This window comes from Mastigoproctus giganteus, chromosome 1 (genome assembly GCF_048544385.1).
Source record: "Mastigoproctus giganteus isolate SK-2022 chromosome 1, ASM4854438v1, whole genome shotgun sequence".
NCBI classification, from domain to species: Eukaryota; Metazoa; Arthropoda; class Arachnida; order Uropygi; family Thelyphonidae; genus Mastigoproctus; species Mastigoproctus giganteus.
In genome coordinates this window covers 53,816,415-53,833,264 of record NC_143575.1, presented here as the reverse complement: position 1 = coordinate 53,833,264, position 16,850 = coordinate 53,816,415, and the positions used below count along the sequence as shown (strand labels likewise).

Here is a 16,850-nt window from a genome sequence, read left to right as displayed (position 1 = left end):
AATAAATTAGTGCTTTGAGAAAAACACTCATTGCTACTCATTATATAAATAAATTTAAAAAATCAAGTGGAACGCACAAGCAGTAATTGTCAACTAACTACATTCTGGCAAGTGGATAGGCAAGGTAAGCGTCGCTTACGGGCAGCAGTTCAAGAGGGTGCCGAAATATTTTTCGATATAGTTTTCTAATTGGTTAACGCTTATCAGTATTCAACATTTAGGATGGCAAATTTTATTTTGCTTACTGGCGACACATAGGAACGCACGCTACTGTTCTGACATTGCTGTACAATAAGTAAGTAAAATGAAAGCCAGACGTAAGAAAATCCCGAGAAATCTTGGGATTTATCTTGGGATTAATTTTGCATTAGCCAGATAAATGCCCGAGAAAATATGTTTCAATCCTAAATTTGGAGGTATTATTGTTTGGTTCAGGTATTATTTTATCCCAAGATATTTCGTGTAGTTCCAAATAGCGTTTAAAACTAAAAACGAGATATCTCGCGATAATCTATGAAGGGGTTAAAGAAAGAATCCAATGTTGTTTGCACAGTTTTGTCCTATATGCATTTTTAACTACAGCACAAACATTATCAAATGCAATAGTTGTTTCCTTATTAACATTACTATAGGCCAGCACATTCTCTATTATGCTGAATGCATTTTGGGCATCTTTTTTAGATGGCAGTGTGTGTGCTTCTTCACTTTCACTGCTGCTGTTAACAAAAACATCATCAATTTGCTTGGTTTCCAGCAGCTCATCTGGTGTTTCAGCTCACAAACTCCTCAAATTCATTTGAGGAGTTTGTGAAGTTGGATGATGGAGTTGCAAACACCAACAAACAAAATCCATTTGCTCCTTCAAATTACTCCATTCCTCAATTTTACTATCACATTCATCTGCTGACCATGTTTTTCAATAATAATCTCTCCAAAGCCACTCTTTCTGAGACAGTTGATTATTACACTTTATGCAATACTGTCCCAAGCAATAACAAGATTATGTATAGCATCCAAGACATTCCAATTTGGCTGCAAATTGTTCCCTCCTTCTATGTTGCAGATCAAGTACCTTATCAGGCGGGCTCTATATGCTCTCTTGAGTTTATAAATAATGGCTTGATCCAGTGGCTGCATAAAACTGGGGGTATTTGGAGATAAAAACAACAGCTGTATATATGTCAACTTAAGTGTCTCAACAGAATGTGCTGTACAACGATATAGAATCATAAAAACGCTCCTTTTTTCTGAAGCCATTCTTCTGTCCACTTTTGATAACCAAGACTGAAAAATTTTGACTGTAAGCCAAGCACTTCTATTGTCCTCATAATCACAAGGAGAGTTGGTTAGCTTATTTAAAACATCTTGGCTTGGAAAACTTACCAATTACAAGTAGGCATAGTTTTGTACTGCCATCTGAATTGCAGCATAACAGAACAGTTAGTCTTTGTTTACTTAATAATCCACCATGACAAGACTCTCCCCAAACAGCAAATGTTTATTTAGCAACAAATTATAAAATAAACCTGTTTCATCAAGATTAAATCCTTTGTTTGATATTTTTCAAGAATGGACCATACAGAACACAAGGCGCCTCCGTAGCCAGGTGGGCAGGAGCAGCAGTGCGTAGCACATGCTTCTTGATTAGACCGAGGTTCGAGCCCGTGAGCCATGAAATACAGAGGATGCGGAAAGGTCAGGGAATGACCACCGCATATCCCCGGAGCAATATGGCCTTAGTTGCTAATGCTCCTAAATAACAACAACAGAACACAACCAGTCTATAGCCTTTTCTTTGCCGATTAATCCAGACTTGCCGGAAACTTTTCACGAAACAAAATTATTCCTGTTGCTAAATCTTTGGAGGCAGCCACTGCTGCATTTGAAGTCGCTAAATTCCATGTTGCCGAGCTAGATAATTTGCCTTTTCTTGGAAAATCGGACCTGATTTTGCAAATTGGATGCACGCATTTGTTGGTACTACTCGAAAATATTTGTTTCGAGCGCCTCATGTCTTGCAACACAAATTCGTTTTCTGTTTTTTATCGCTGCTCCAGTGTCACCCACTTCAATGTTTTTTTTTTCAGTATTGTAGATAAAGTAGATAAAGGGATGTTGTATTCCTTTGTAACTTGATATAGATGTAGGAAAGGAAAGGAAAGGAAAAAATTGACTTGAGTAAATTATACAAAGGTTTTTGAGATAACAGAAGACAAGAAAAGGCAATATGTACTGGAACTTAAGAACAAGTTTGAGCTTCTGCAGACTGCTCAGGACCAAGATATCGACGAGGAATATTACAACTTTCTGAAAGTGATAAAGCCCAAGAAACCTATAGGGAAAAAGAAATCCAAAGAAGAAAAAAATTAGTCAAGAAACACTTATTATGATGAACCGAAGGCGACAAATGAAGAGAAAGTTAAACAATGACAAGGAGAAAATTGAGTATACTGAGTTATGCAAAGCCATTAGAAAGAGACTCAAAGGGGACATAAGAAGATTTAACACAAGAAAAGTAGAACAAGCATTAAGGGAAAACAAAGGATTTAAATCAGCAGCCATGAGCAGTAATACAGAAAGACAAATGATACTGAAACTGAAGAATAGCGATGGTGTACTTATAAATAGCAGAGAAGGCATAATTCAAATAGCAGAAGATTACTATAGAGAATTATACAAGATGCGAGGGAATGATGCCAGCAGTGGGGAAGATGGATCGCAAATTAGCAACACATACGACATACCCGATATTCTTCCTAATGAGGTAGAACATGCATTGAAGAAAATGAAGAATCAGAAAGCCCCAGGGGAAGATGAAGTTACTGTAGAGTTGTTAAAATTGGGAGGAAGAGACATAACACAAAAACTGGCAAGGCTCTTCACAAAGTGCATTAGAAAAGGTGTGATGCCTAAGAAGTGGTATAATGCAATCATAGTTTTGCTGCATAAGAAAGGAGATAAATTGGAAATTATAGACCAATTAGCTTGTTATCCCACATCTACAAGTTGTTCACAAGGGTCATTACTAACAGATTAGAAAGAATACTTGATGAGAATCAACCGAAAGAGCAAGCTGGCTTTAGGATAGGATTCTCAACTATGTATCACTTTCATGTAATATCACAGCTAATGGAGAAAGCAAATGAATAGAAAACACCATTATGCCTGGCATTTGTGGATTATGAAAAGGCATTTGACTCCATACAGCGTAAGGCAATGTTTTGGGCACTGGAAAGACAAGGCATAGATACCCCATATATTATGATTTTGAAGAAAATATATGAGAACGCTACCTCCTTTATTAGACTAGACAAAGACAGTAGGAAATTTAAAATCGAGAAAGGAGTTGACAAGGAGACAATATCTCTGAAGCTGTTTACTAGTGCCCTTGAGGAAGCTTTCAGAAGATTAGACTGGTCGCAGAAAGGAGTCAATGTGAATGGAGAGTACCTAAACCATTTACGATTTGCAGATGAAATTGTGGTCATAAGCCATGATCCCAAAGAATTAGAGGAAAATCTTAATCAGTTATGCACAGTTAGTAAGGATTTTGGACTAAAGATGAATATAGTTAAAACAAAAGTAATGATGAACAAGTATGCCACAAAAAGGGACATAATGATTGAAGGAGCAGTAATTGAAAAGGTGGGGTCATATACTTATTTGGGACAAGTTATTAGCTGCAATAATGATAAATGGCTGGAAGTCAAGAGAAGAATAAATTTTGGATGGATAGCATTCAGGAAATATAGTCACATACTAAAGAGCAATATCCCAGTTTGTCTGAAACGTAAAATAATGAACCTATGTATACTCCCCACCATGACTTATGGAAGTGAAACTTGGGCACTCACCAAAAGAATGGAAGAGAAGCTGAGAACTACACAGCGAAGAATGGAACAAATTATATTGGGAATCAGACTGTTAGATAAGAAGAGAACCAAATGGATCAGGCAGCAAACTCAAGTAAAGGACATTCTTATCAAAACTAAAGAACTAAAATGGTCTTGGGCAGGACACATAGATAGAAGACATGATGACAGATGGACTAAAAAAATAACAGAATGGAACCCAAGAGGAGCTAGAAGAAAACCTGGAAGACAACGGCGGAGATGGATAGAAGAAATTCATGACTTTGCGGGTAGTAAATGGATGGCCATTGCACAAAACAGAAGGAACTGGAAAGTTGCTGGAGAGGCCTTCATCCTGCAGTGGATTGAAAATGGCTGATGATGATGATTCCTTTGTAATGTCCGTTTTGCTTCGTTCCCTCCTCTTGCATAATTTTCAGTTTATTTTCAGGCTTAATTCTGTCCGTTTATGTTTTGTTGCCATAACACTGCTAGATAAGATTTAATATAAACAAACTTTAAATTAATTTAAAGAGACAAATTCCAAAAAAAAGACATCAGCTCAGATAAAATGGCACAAAAAATATATTACTGTATACTGTAGCAAAAGACTCTTTGAACTGGCATAACAATTGCAACTGACCACAACAATTGCAATAACAATTGCAACTGATCATGCAGAGAGCGAGGGAGTGTATGTAAACAACTTAGAAAAATTGTTTTTATTCTTTTGTTAATTTAACAGCTTATTCTTCAGAAAGATGTTTTTTCAGAGTGCACTTACGTTGTAGATACCATAAACTGCTTTTGCTTACACAAAAGTAATTTCTAACAAATCAGTGCCATCCTTCAGTAAGTAGGGAACCAGATGGCCAGAGGCAATAATTGGACAGCTGTGCCACGATTTGTATTAAACATACAAAATAGCAATATTTATTTCTCACGGGGTGAAAATGAACTTTGTAATACATATTAACTGAATTTTGTAATAAACAAATATATTTACATAGATAAGTCTATCCTTTTGCAGGGGAATGTTATTCAAGGGAATATATTTAAAAAATGTGTAGCCCCATATTTTGCATCTAGGTTGTCTAATTTGGTTTAGCAATGATTTTCAAAATTCTGTCATTGGCCAAGTCAAATCTTGTCATGGACCCTACTTTTGCATTAGCAAAGGTACATGATGCAAGAAAGCAAGCTTATATAGCATCAGCCAAAAAAAAAAAAAAAAAAAAAAAACAACCCCTTATTTCACCCATCCAATCTCTCCAAATGTTTGTCAAGTTCAAGCCTCCAATAAGCAAAGTGGTGGTATTGCACTGGTTGATGAGAGTCATCTACCACCTAGTATTGCCGGGTAACACAGAGGGGCGGCATTCCTCCATGTGGTGTGGGTACAACACCTCGAGGCGCCTCCGTAGCCAGGTGGGAAGGAGCAGCAGTGCGTAGCACACGCTTCTTGATTAGACCGGGGTTCGAACCCGTCACCACCAAATATGGAGGATGCGGAAAGGTCAGGGAATGACCACCGCATATCCCGGAGCAATATGGCCTTAGTTGCTAATGCTCCTAAAAATAACAACACCTCGACCCCTGCTTACATTGGTTCACACCTGGGTGGTCACCCAAAGTGTGCTTGTGCATGGAGGTTATACCCAGGATTACTTCACAGTAACCTGGGTATAACCTTTGCTTGTACCTTCACCATTGTGAAGGTACAAGCAGAGGATTTGGCTGTCAGAGACCATCCGGACTTTGCCAAAATTGGATCCACTTGACTTGAATGTTACCCGAATATCAAGTACAGCTTATTTGGCATATCTGAGAGAATGTCTGTGACAACCTCAAGGACCTTATCTAGTTATTTAGTTAAGTATACTTGAATGACAATTGAACAATTTGCTGCTTTCACCAAGCAAATTGTTCAATTGTCATTCAAGATTCATCATAAGAAAGCTAAAGAAATAAAGTAAAATATAAAGACATTTAATAAGATTGTTCATACTAATACTTAAATACACTACAATTAAAATTATTTTAAAATAATCAGGCATTCATCTGATAGTCTGTCATATGTATGCAAAGGAAAAAATGTTGTGAGGAAAGTTTTGCATAATTGCTTAAACTCTTGAAGAAACTCCTACAAGAAGTTTTTCTCTGGCTTATGAAACTGAAATCATTATATTCCATAAACTTATCCTACAGACTTCATTGTTATAGCAGTTATCTTTCACTAAAATAGCTGTATATGTGACTAGTGCAACTTCCAGTCCTTGGTCGATTTTCTTACATTATACAAGCTCCTAAACAGGTTTCACTGGCTTCATAAAATTGCAATTACCTCATTATACTAAAAAGATTAGTTGCTGCTTCTGCAAAAGAGAAATCTCTCATTCTGCAGAGGATAGGTACAGTAGGTTCTCTGAACTGCCTAGCCAAAACAAACCCAAAAATGCCAAAAATTGAACAACCATTAAAATCAGTCATTTTTAGTGCATAAAAAAGTTCACAATTTTCATTATTTTTACTGTCAAATTTTTAAAAGCTTTTCTAGATTAACAGTACCAAATATTGTTATATAGAAAATGTTTAATTCCTTCCTTAATCTGGTCTCTTCTCTTTATTATAGACCAGTGATGGTGAACCTTTTCCACCCTACATGCCAAAAATAAGCTCAAACAAAAATAACAAAGCACTCAAACCTACGTTAGTAATTATGTTTATTTCCAAATTGGAAATACATACATAATTGAGTCAAACATTTCGTGTTTTTTTCTTACTACTGCTTCATTGACTGCAAAGACAGTAACTAAAGGTTTATTATTATGGAATTCCTAAAATTTTTGGTAGAATTAAAAGTTTTAGTAAATTAAACTTAGATCTAATTTGAAGAATTTGTTTTAGGGTTCATTTTATAATCAGCCAGGTGGCAATGATATTAAGTTAAAAACAGTGTATATATATGTTTCACCCATAAACAAATCAAGTTCTTGTGACTGAAATTACTTTTTGTGATGCTGATATTGCAAAGACAACTGGTAAGCGTTTGAATATTATTTTTATTTACTTATTTATAATGAACCCTAAAACAAAGCTCTTCGAATTAGATCTAAATTTGATTTACTAAAACTTTTAATTCTACTAAAAATTTTAGGAATTCCGTAATAAGAAACCTTTAGTTACTGTCTTTGCAGTCACTGAAGAAGTGGTAAGAAAATGCCATGAAACGTTTCACTCCATTATGTACATATTTCCAATTTTAAAATAAAAAATTATACCAAAATAGATTTGAGTGCTTTATTATCCTCAAATGACACAATTTACTTCTACATCATGCTGCTCAAGGAATACCTTAAAAATAACAACTGTTACATAATACGGGGGGGAGGGGGGGAATGCCTAGAAACTGACTAAAATTACTAAAGTAGGCTTTATTATTAATAAAAAAAAAAACTTAAGTTCCTAATGAGAACTTTGTTGCTATATGCTGCACACAATTAGCTGACAGACCATAAAACAAATTTTTATTCAAATAAAAAAAAAAAACATAACACACTATTTATAGCTGGCCATGTGCCCATATATATTCCTAGGCATCTGATCGTGGCACATATGCCACTGGTTTGCCATTCCTGTTATAGGCATTTATCTGTTAATTTTTAGTTATTATCCAATACATTTAACACAATTATGTTTAAATCTATAGAGAAGCAAAAATAATTATTGAAAATATAAAATAAGCAGGGTAATCAAAAAATAATAATTTTTAAAATTAAACCTATTTTACCATGAATGTTTTGATATATTTCTAAATTTTTATTTAGTTTAGTTAGTTTTATTGCTTGTATGCAGGTTAGCATACAAGCAATTAGCATTAGTATTAGCTGTATGGTTCAAGGATGCCCTGAGCATTTTCTGCACTGGCCATAACAATAATAAACTACCTATTTGACTCCCTCCTTGAGTAAGTATCTGCATCAGCTGAGCTTTGAATTTTCTCAAGCACCGACACAGGCAATTTATTTCAATAATTAACAGCTCACTCCTAAAATAAAACTTCCTGCAGTCTGGCCTAAACCTCTGTATACAACAGAAACCCTCATCTCTCCCCCCCTAATTTGAATTTATGGCACCTAGTTCAGGAATCATTTATAATAGTGAAACTCACCCTCATTCATTTTACTTTCACCTCTAAGAGCTTTATGAACCTTAACTAGATCTCCTCTAAGGTGTCTGATTCCAAGCTCTGCTGCCCACATATTCGAAGTCTTTCCTCATAAGTACTCCTTTTACCAATCTCATCAGGGATATTGCCCAGCTTTGGACCTTTTCAAGAAACTCTCTTCTTTTGGATACAGTCTCCACACCTGGATACAGTATTCCAAGTGCAGCCTTACACAGTAAGATTATCACCTCCCTATATCTACAGCTATTGTTCAATAAATCATCAATAGGACACCATAGGCCCTCCTTGCTGCCTATCTACACTGTTAGGAGAAGTTCGTGTCCAACTGTATCCTAACTCACAAATCTCTTTCTTGCCCTATTGTTTTTAGTTCAACCCTACCAAGTGTGTAAGTTATTTTGGGGTTGCTATTGTTGTTATTTGGTTTTTAGAAGCATTAGCAACTAAGGTCATATTGCTCCATGATATGCGGTGGTCATTCCCTGACTTTTCCGCATCCTCCGTATTTGTTGGTGACGGGCTCGAACCCCGGTCTAATCAAGAAGTGTGTGCTACGCACTGCTGCTGCTCCTTCCCACCTGGCTACGAAGGCGCCCATTGGGGTTGCTATTCCCCAAATGTAAGACCTTGCATTTTGCTGAACTAAAAGATAGCTACCACCATTTGTGAAGTCTAAGTCATCCTGAGAAGGTGTTGATCATTAACTACTCTACCAGTCTTGATTATCATCTGCAAATTTTGACATCATACCCTCTGTCCTTTCACTGATATCATTTATGAAAATAAAAAACAACAATGGTCTCAGTACTCATCCTTGGGGAAACCCATATTTTTATATTATAAAATCTGAAGCATAACTGTTAATCACAGCCCTCTTCCTCCAGCTATCTTGATATCCATCTAAGAACTTTCCCTGTGATTCCAACGTATTCCAGTTTATACAGTAACCTCTCATGCAGGACTGAGTCAAATGCTTTGCTGAAATCTAAGTGAAATATCAAAATTATTTCCTAAATCCAACTCATGAGTGACTCTCAAAATAGTTAACCAGGTTGGTTAAACCTAATTTTCCCTTTACAAAACCATGTTGTGTTTCCTCCAGAATTCTCTTTCTACCTAAATGATCACTCTTTAACATTGCCTCTATGACACTGAAGTCATAACTGAGGTAACAGTTAGCACCTCTCAGCATTACAGCATTATTTGCAGAAATTCTAATTTGTGATAAAATAGTGTTTATTTTTGGTAAATCTTTAAAAAAATAATTATATTGTATTTTTCAGGAAATCATATTAACTTTATTTCCGGAAAAAAAAGAAAATTCGTGTGTATCATGGCCAACAGCACTCTTGGCTCTTGAAAATGGTTCGTTTTTTACTGGAGACAATACTGGTCGAATATATATTCACAGAAAAAATAAAAGCCATTGCTTCAAGGTAATTAATTCTTATTCTTTACTGTACTTCAATGAACTCTAATGAAAATCTAATTATAAATCATATATTAAACATGAAGAATCATAGAATTAACCATGAAGTGAAACTAACATTAAGCTGCATGAATTATTAAAAGGAATTTTATTATGTAAAGAATGTTTATAGCAAGTTTTACAACAGTTTAAAATAAGCTGTTATACTATTTGGGAACTAAACTCCCACACAATGCAGTTACTTAAATTGGCAGTGTTTCCAAATATCCATGTTGAATCCTGTCAGCAAGCCTAATTTAGAAAAAATGAAAATTGGAAAACTTATGTCAACATTCAAAACAGGATCCAGAAATATCACAAACTGTTAAGTAATTGTATTGTGTTCAATTAGTGTTTATACTTCATATTAATTCTTTATGAACAACCACATATCAGAGCCGTGCCGAGGGTGAGGCGAATGAGGCTCTTGCCTCACGTGAAAAGCTGAAAGGGGTGCCAAAATAAAGATTAAATAATTGCCATCATTAAACAGTAGGGTGCAATTTTTCATTCTTGCCTCGGGTATTAAAATGGCTCGGCACAGCCCCGCCACATATGTTCTTCTCTCAGCACATTCATATTTAATGTTATAAAGGAAAGTAATAATATTTCAGTATTTGTTTCCACTTTTTACAATTATTTAAAACTGGCAGACAGATTAATGTGTCTCAAAAGCAGAGAAGTTTGAGTGACTGAAAAAATAAGAAAATCGGTTAATAGCAAGCTTGTAGGAATAAATAACATTTATTGCGTGAATTACTACAGGCTTGGCTGATCAGAAAGTTTCAGGGCTGAATCCGTGAAAACTAAGATATTGTACTTATAAGGATGGAAGGTTAATCCCATTCAAATGCAGGCTCTTTCAGCACAGGCATCTGTTTCATAATTTCTGCCAGTGATTGATGCACTTAAACATACTTTTCATTTTCAGAATTGCCAAAAGCTGCTCCATTCCATTTTGTTTAATTGTTTCCATATTTTCAAATATTTTGCCTTTCAATATTTTTTTCGTTTTTAAATTTAGTTAATTTAGTATGGAATCACGATTTTTTTTTTTTTTTTTTTTAGTTCAAACCCACTGTACAAGCTTGGTATGTATTTTTGGCTGTTATGCACCTCATTCCCAAATATTTTTTTAAAATGGCTTGATATTTACAATAAGAAATGGTTACCTGTTCGTCTCTTTCACAAATAGGCAATTGTCTATAATTTTGCAGTAAAATAAGCATTTCAGTTACTGAAAGATTTCCAGAATATTTGTTTCCTTCAACAAACATTCACCCCACTTTAAAATTATGGCCACTCAAAAACTTGTGGATGATTTATTAATGCATTTCTAAATGTTACACCATTTATAATTATTTTGAGATGCAGCAATAAATCATTACTAGTTTTTTCCAGTTTTATTTCACTGACAAATTAATAAAACACTCATTTCTCAAAAATAATGTTAAGCCCTCTTTTGGAGACCTTACAGGGTATTGTTATGATGCAATATAAAAAAAAAAAGTTTTGAAAGGATACATATTTGTCCATTTATTATGAACAACATAAACTGCTTATTAAATGTTTATATGGTTACAGAGATTTTTTTTTTTTATGGCAACTGCAAACACTAATTGTTATTCAAATCTGTGATTCTATAATACTTTTGAAGGTTGAGAAAAATGTTACACTTTACTTTCTGTAGGTTTTAATTTTCAGAAAATACAAAGACGAAGGCTGTACTAAAGAAATAAATGAATAGTGGCTAGTTGGTGCATGTGTCCAGACTAGTTTTTAAGAAACAGGTGCAAGAGCATTGCCCATGGAAATATCTGTAGAAAACATGTGCATTTGTGAAAGATGGACCATTAATTAAAGTGATCTCTCTCTCTCTCTCTCTCTCTCTCTCTCTCTCTCTCTCTCTCTCTCTCATTGAGTTACAGACAAGTTTTGTGAGTCCTATGATGGGAGTGGATTTGTGATATGTTTATGCAAAGGAGGATTAGAAATCATGGCTAATCCAAGTAAAGAAGTGCATTTTTCTTTAAAATTATGAACATGAAGTAGCCAGTTCTATTTTGTGAGAAATAAGAAAAGATTGGGTTTTAGAATTGCTGAAGTTGACTAACTTCTCTAATCCCTAATGGAGGTTTACTTGGAGATCAGTATTTGGAGATCATCCACAATTTGAGAAGGGCACAGCTGATATTAAAAATATTTAACAACCAATACAGTAATATATATAAATTAAAAAATGTATGTAAGGAATGTACATACAGGAAATTTCTTTTATTCTCTAAATAAACTAACTATATATATTATAAAACTACTACCAACTGAAATAAATTGTAGCATAAATCATTCATCAAGTCATTCTAATAATTTCCAAATTATTTGTTGATTTTTAGAAATTGTTGGTGTGATCTTTTGTTTGATGCCCTTGTCTGAGCCATGATTTAACATGGCTCAGACAAGGGCATCAAACCACATCAAAATCTTTCAGTGAGTCATCAGGTGACCTGTAGTATCAAATAAGTAAAGAATTTCTCTTACCATCAGCAATATTGTTTGTTGTTCTGAATCCTCTGTCAGCTTCTGCTGAACTAACAGCAATTACATTCAAAATTTTGCTACCCCTTATAACGCTATCTGAAACATATTTATATATTCAATATTTCTGTTACTGACTAACTCACAAAAATCATTTATTGGAATGTCATATTTCAGTAGTTGGCTTAATTTTATTAATTTTTGTTCACCGTCAATCCACGGAGCTCCACAAACGTTATTTGGCCAGGTTTTGGGATTCAATAAATTGAAAAAACTTAAAAGTTCATTATATTTTTCACTTTTGTCATCAAACAACAAATGCATTTTCCTATACTTCATTAGTTAACTAACCTGTGATCACGACCTTTGTCAAAAAGCTTCATCCACTTTAGGATAGTTATCGTAATTACATAATATTCATATTTGGTTTTATTTAATTTAATGATGCTGATGTCGTTTTTCACTTATGAGTAGTGGTTGGGGATTTAATGTATTCTTGGAATCAGGTTTGGAGCTCTTAAACTATCCATACCAGATGTGTTGATATTGAAGCATTTTGCAAGAAATTACTGAGGTAAATCTCTTATTAATTTATAATGTAAAACATATTGAGCCTCGTTGTTCATATACTTATTAATTTAATATACTTTATTAGACAATTTAATAGTTTTTCCTCTTAGAATTGATACTTTAAAATTAAGTTTTGTTTCAAATGGTATATCATATTTACTCGTTTTTATAATATCTTCCACTTCTCTTTCATAGTTTCCTTTATTTTGTATGTTCAATCATTTTTACCATTCGTTGAATTAATCTGTCAGCTTTAATAACTGAAACATTTCTTTCTTGTAAAGCTAAAGAAAGCATTGGCATCTCTGTTAGAATGTTGTTTATTAAAGCTAAATCTCTAAAAAAAAAGTTCACTTTCCAAATGTTTAACTACTCCCATTTCACAATTTCTATTAATGTGCATATATAAGGCTTAGTGTGATTTCCACACTACTGTTGCAGTTTGGACTCTACAGTTAGCACTGCACTACAGGCTGCCCATCAGGGTCCAAATATTCTTCCAGTTTTTATTATTTCAATATTTAGCTCTTCAGTTATATTATTTAATTCTCTCTGATATTTATTTGACATATGGTAGAAAAACAAAGTTTGTCGAGAAATAATATAAATTAATTTACATATTTTATTGCATCATCCAGTGATAATTGAGTACTGTGGCTTAATGTCAAATTAAAACATGCAGAAAGTTTTTTAAAATTTTGGCTGTAGCTCCAGACTTTCTCCCTAGCATTATGCTGGCACCGTTACAAAATCCAATAAGGTTTTTATGTAAATATTTTTCATTGAAACCATTTACCTCGAGTATCCAACAATAAAGTTTGATAAATTATTTCAGCTGTTGTTCCTTCCAGCTCCACAAGATCAACAAAAACCATTCAACTATCTTCAAAGTCTTGAATTTTGCATTTTAAGTAAATGATTAAAACACTTTTATTGTGAAACAGTTGTAGCTTCATCAATAATGTTTGAAATTTTACAAAAAAGTTTTCCATTTCAGTAGATATGTTTTTCAACAAGCAGGACCATCAATCTAGATTGTAATGATATGCCCATATCAATATTATTCTTTTTTTTTTTTTTTTAAGTTCTATAAATATTTCATATCTGAAAATGGTCAATTATTTTTAATTATACAATAGAGATAGTGTTAAAAACTCTGATGGTAAACTCTAAATGGTTTTCATGAGCTTTACGAACACCCTTTAACAAAATATTTTTTTGGAAGTTTTTATTATTTCAAAAGCTTTATTATGTGAAACTGATTCATGATTTTCTTTTAATTTTTTCTTCATTGATGATTGCAAATTTTCTTTATCTGAATCATGAGCTTTAAGAGAACATATTGCCATTTGGATGAAATATTTAAATTAAATGTTTAGCACTTTCAACATTTAAAAATGCAACTTTTGAACACCATTTGCACCCAACATTTACATCACTAGCAATAATAAGCAACTCATATTTTTTGTTGAAATAAACAAGTTGTTTTTCATTCCAGAAATAGAAATTGTTTTATTTTTTTCTGATACTTGTACAGTATCAAAAGACATTCCAGGATGCGGTTCATCCTTAATACCGTTTCTTCTTTGTTCTCCCACAGAGTCAGAAGATTCATGTTTATGATATATTTAGAAGGAATGTTAAAAAACTTTTCCAAACTTTGGTGTCTCTTCATTCTGGATGTGCTTTAATGTTTTTTTATAAATATCAAACCACAGCACAAAAATTAACTCACACTAATCATGCTTACTACTTACACAAGATTTAAAATGCACTAACAATGAAACCAAAGTAAAAACTAAACTATTTAGGGGAATCATCCAGTTATCATTAACCTCGTAGTTGCTACAACTACGAGGTTAATGATAACTGGGTGATTCCCCTAAAGAATGCACAGCCAAAAGTCAGTACACAAATAGTGATGATACTGCATCTTAGTTGAAAGTGCAATATTATAAGTTTATATTACAATTTATATTATTACTTAAATTTTATTACGTAGTTATTATTATACTATTTAACATCCAGAATGGCCATACTGGTGCGTACCAACTGAATATCAGCTTCCAGGGCTGATATTCAGAAGGATATCCAGAAAATTCTCCCACTATATACACATATGTTCATATAAGTAGTACTGCTGTTGATTAGGCTGTGTTCCTTTTGCATGCCTACTGTAAGGTTGCTGCCACTGCTGAGTCCTTTACATTAAAGTGATTAAAAATTGTTTATCAATACCATAGTGTGTACAATGGAAAATGAAGTATTTGGCACATTCCTTTGTTTGTGGGACAAATGCCCTCCCCCCCTGTATTGTAGAATGAACAATGGGGGGGGGGACCTTAGAATACATAGTCAGACTGTAAAGCTAAACCAAACTTCTAGATTTTGGAATGAAAAATGAGAAGGAAGCCAAACTCTCACAATATGGAGTCAAACTGGAAAGCCAAATGAAGGAAAAAAATCAAACTTGACTTTCAACAGCTTGACTTATATTTGTCATATTTGTTCAAATTACTATGGAATGGTAACTTAAATAAATATGAGTATAACTAAAGGCAGATACAAGATAGTGTAGTGTGTGTATGTGTCCCTCCAACTTTTCATATTTGTGATTGAATTAAGAATGAGCCATTAAATAGAAATGTACCTCTCAAATTCTTAATAAAGAGGAGGAGAAAAGAAAGAGGATGAATTACCTTTTTCACTAATTTTCAATGTAGACTAAGAATATTTATGCTTGTTTAAGAACTATTGCTTACTGTGAATAGTTAAGAAAGGCTATTTTTAACCATTTAAAAATTCAAGTTTTCTGAGATGAAGTGTGCGTGTAGAATTTTCTGAAAATCTTTGAGGGAAAAAAAAAAAAATTGTCTGGTTTAGGGGTAGAAATATCATTGTAAACAGGAATTTTATCTTGTGTATTATGTATAATTTCATAATTCTCTGTAAAAAAGAAAAACGATTGGTAATGTTATTTTTAAAATACAAATAGAGTGATATTCACTTTTATTAAATAAGCATTTAAAATTCATTGTTACATAAACATTATAAGTAGTATTTTGGAAGCACTATAGATTTTTAAAACATTATTTTTGAACAGATCCATGCTGATTCTATTACAAATCTGTGTCATAGTGGCAACTTTTTGTTTTCTTGTTCCAAAGACAACACATTGAAAGTATGGGATTTAAACACTTTCAAGCAGGTAATAATTTTGTTGTTCTAATATACTTTCACTAAATTGATATACAGAAGATGAAAACAGCTTAGACTGGTAGTGTTTTGTAAATGATAAATTCTACTTCTCATTAGAAACAATAGCTGACATTGAATTTTAGTGTCGGTAATGGGTTCTGTGATATAGGATGGTCATTACCAGTTCCGTAACAATACTCATATTGATTATATATTAACATACATCATATAAGAATTCTTATTACTTAGATGTTTGAGCCCGTAACCACCAAATACAGAGGATGCGGAAAGGTCAGGGAATGACCACCGCATATCCCCAGAGCAATATGGCCTTAGTTGCTAATGCCCCTAAAAACCAAATAACATATTACTTAGATATGATTAAGAGGGCAAAAAAAAAAAAAATTTCCAGTTTATTCTGAATATGTGTGGTTTGTCCTCATTAATGATTGAGAATTAATGATCAACACAAATGCTAATACATGTAAGTGTACTTTATAATAATTTATAATTAAATAATCTAAGCAATTATCAGCATCAGGCAATTTAAATTTGCCTTATGCTGATAATTGCATCAGGTTTGTCTGGCAAAGATCAAGAAGAATGAAATAATATAGATTATCCCATGGGACAGGAGCTCCATGGCAGGTGAGACTTTCACCAAGGTTTCTTTCAAGTTGTGATCCAAGGCACCAAGAAGACAACTAACATTACCTGTGTACTTTGAAGGATTGTTCACAAGGAAAAGATTGACTGTGTTTAGGATTTTCTGATATATCTAAGAGGTAACCAAAGAATTGTGTAAAATCAATAGTAACATCAAAAGCCTCACTATCTCTACTAGTTGTGTCCGTACAGATAGAAAGTTAAATCAACTGGAGTTGTGCACATTAAAATTACCAAGGAAAAAAAATTACTTCACTGTTGACATATATTTTTATATTATGTTAGCTATACAAAGGGTACTAGGAAAGTTTTGCAATACAGCTTTGTTTATTTAATTTTTTCAAAGTAATTTCCTCTACATTCAATACACCTC

The 16,850-nt window shown here is 33.5% G+C and overlaps 1 protein-coding gene across 3 annotated transcripts in view; it reads left to right on the top strand.

The window, feature by feature from the left end:
• Positions 1-16,850, top strand: part of LOC150090805 (telomerase protein component 1-like) — an 827,340-nt gene that overhangs the window by 797,683 nt on the left and 12,807 nt on the right. For all 3 annotated transcript variants that reach the window (XM_090372947.1, XM_090372938.1, XM_090372956.1), the window contains exons 51-52: positions 9,324-9,476; positions 15,717-15,821. In XM_090372947.1, coding sequence (XP_090229073.1) covers positions 9,324-9,476; positions 15,717-15,821 — 258 coding nt within the window. The remainder of the gene's footprint in view (positions 1-9,323; positions 9,477-15,716; positions 15,822-16,850) is intronic.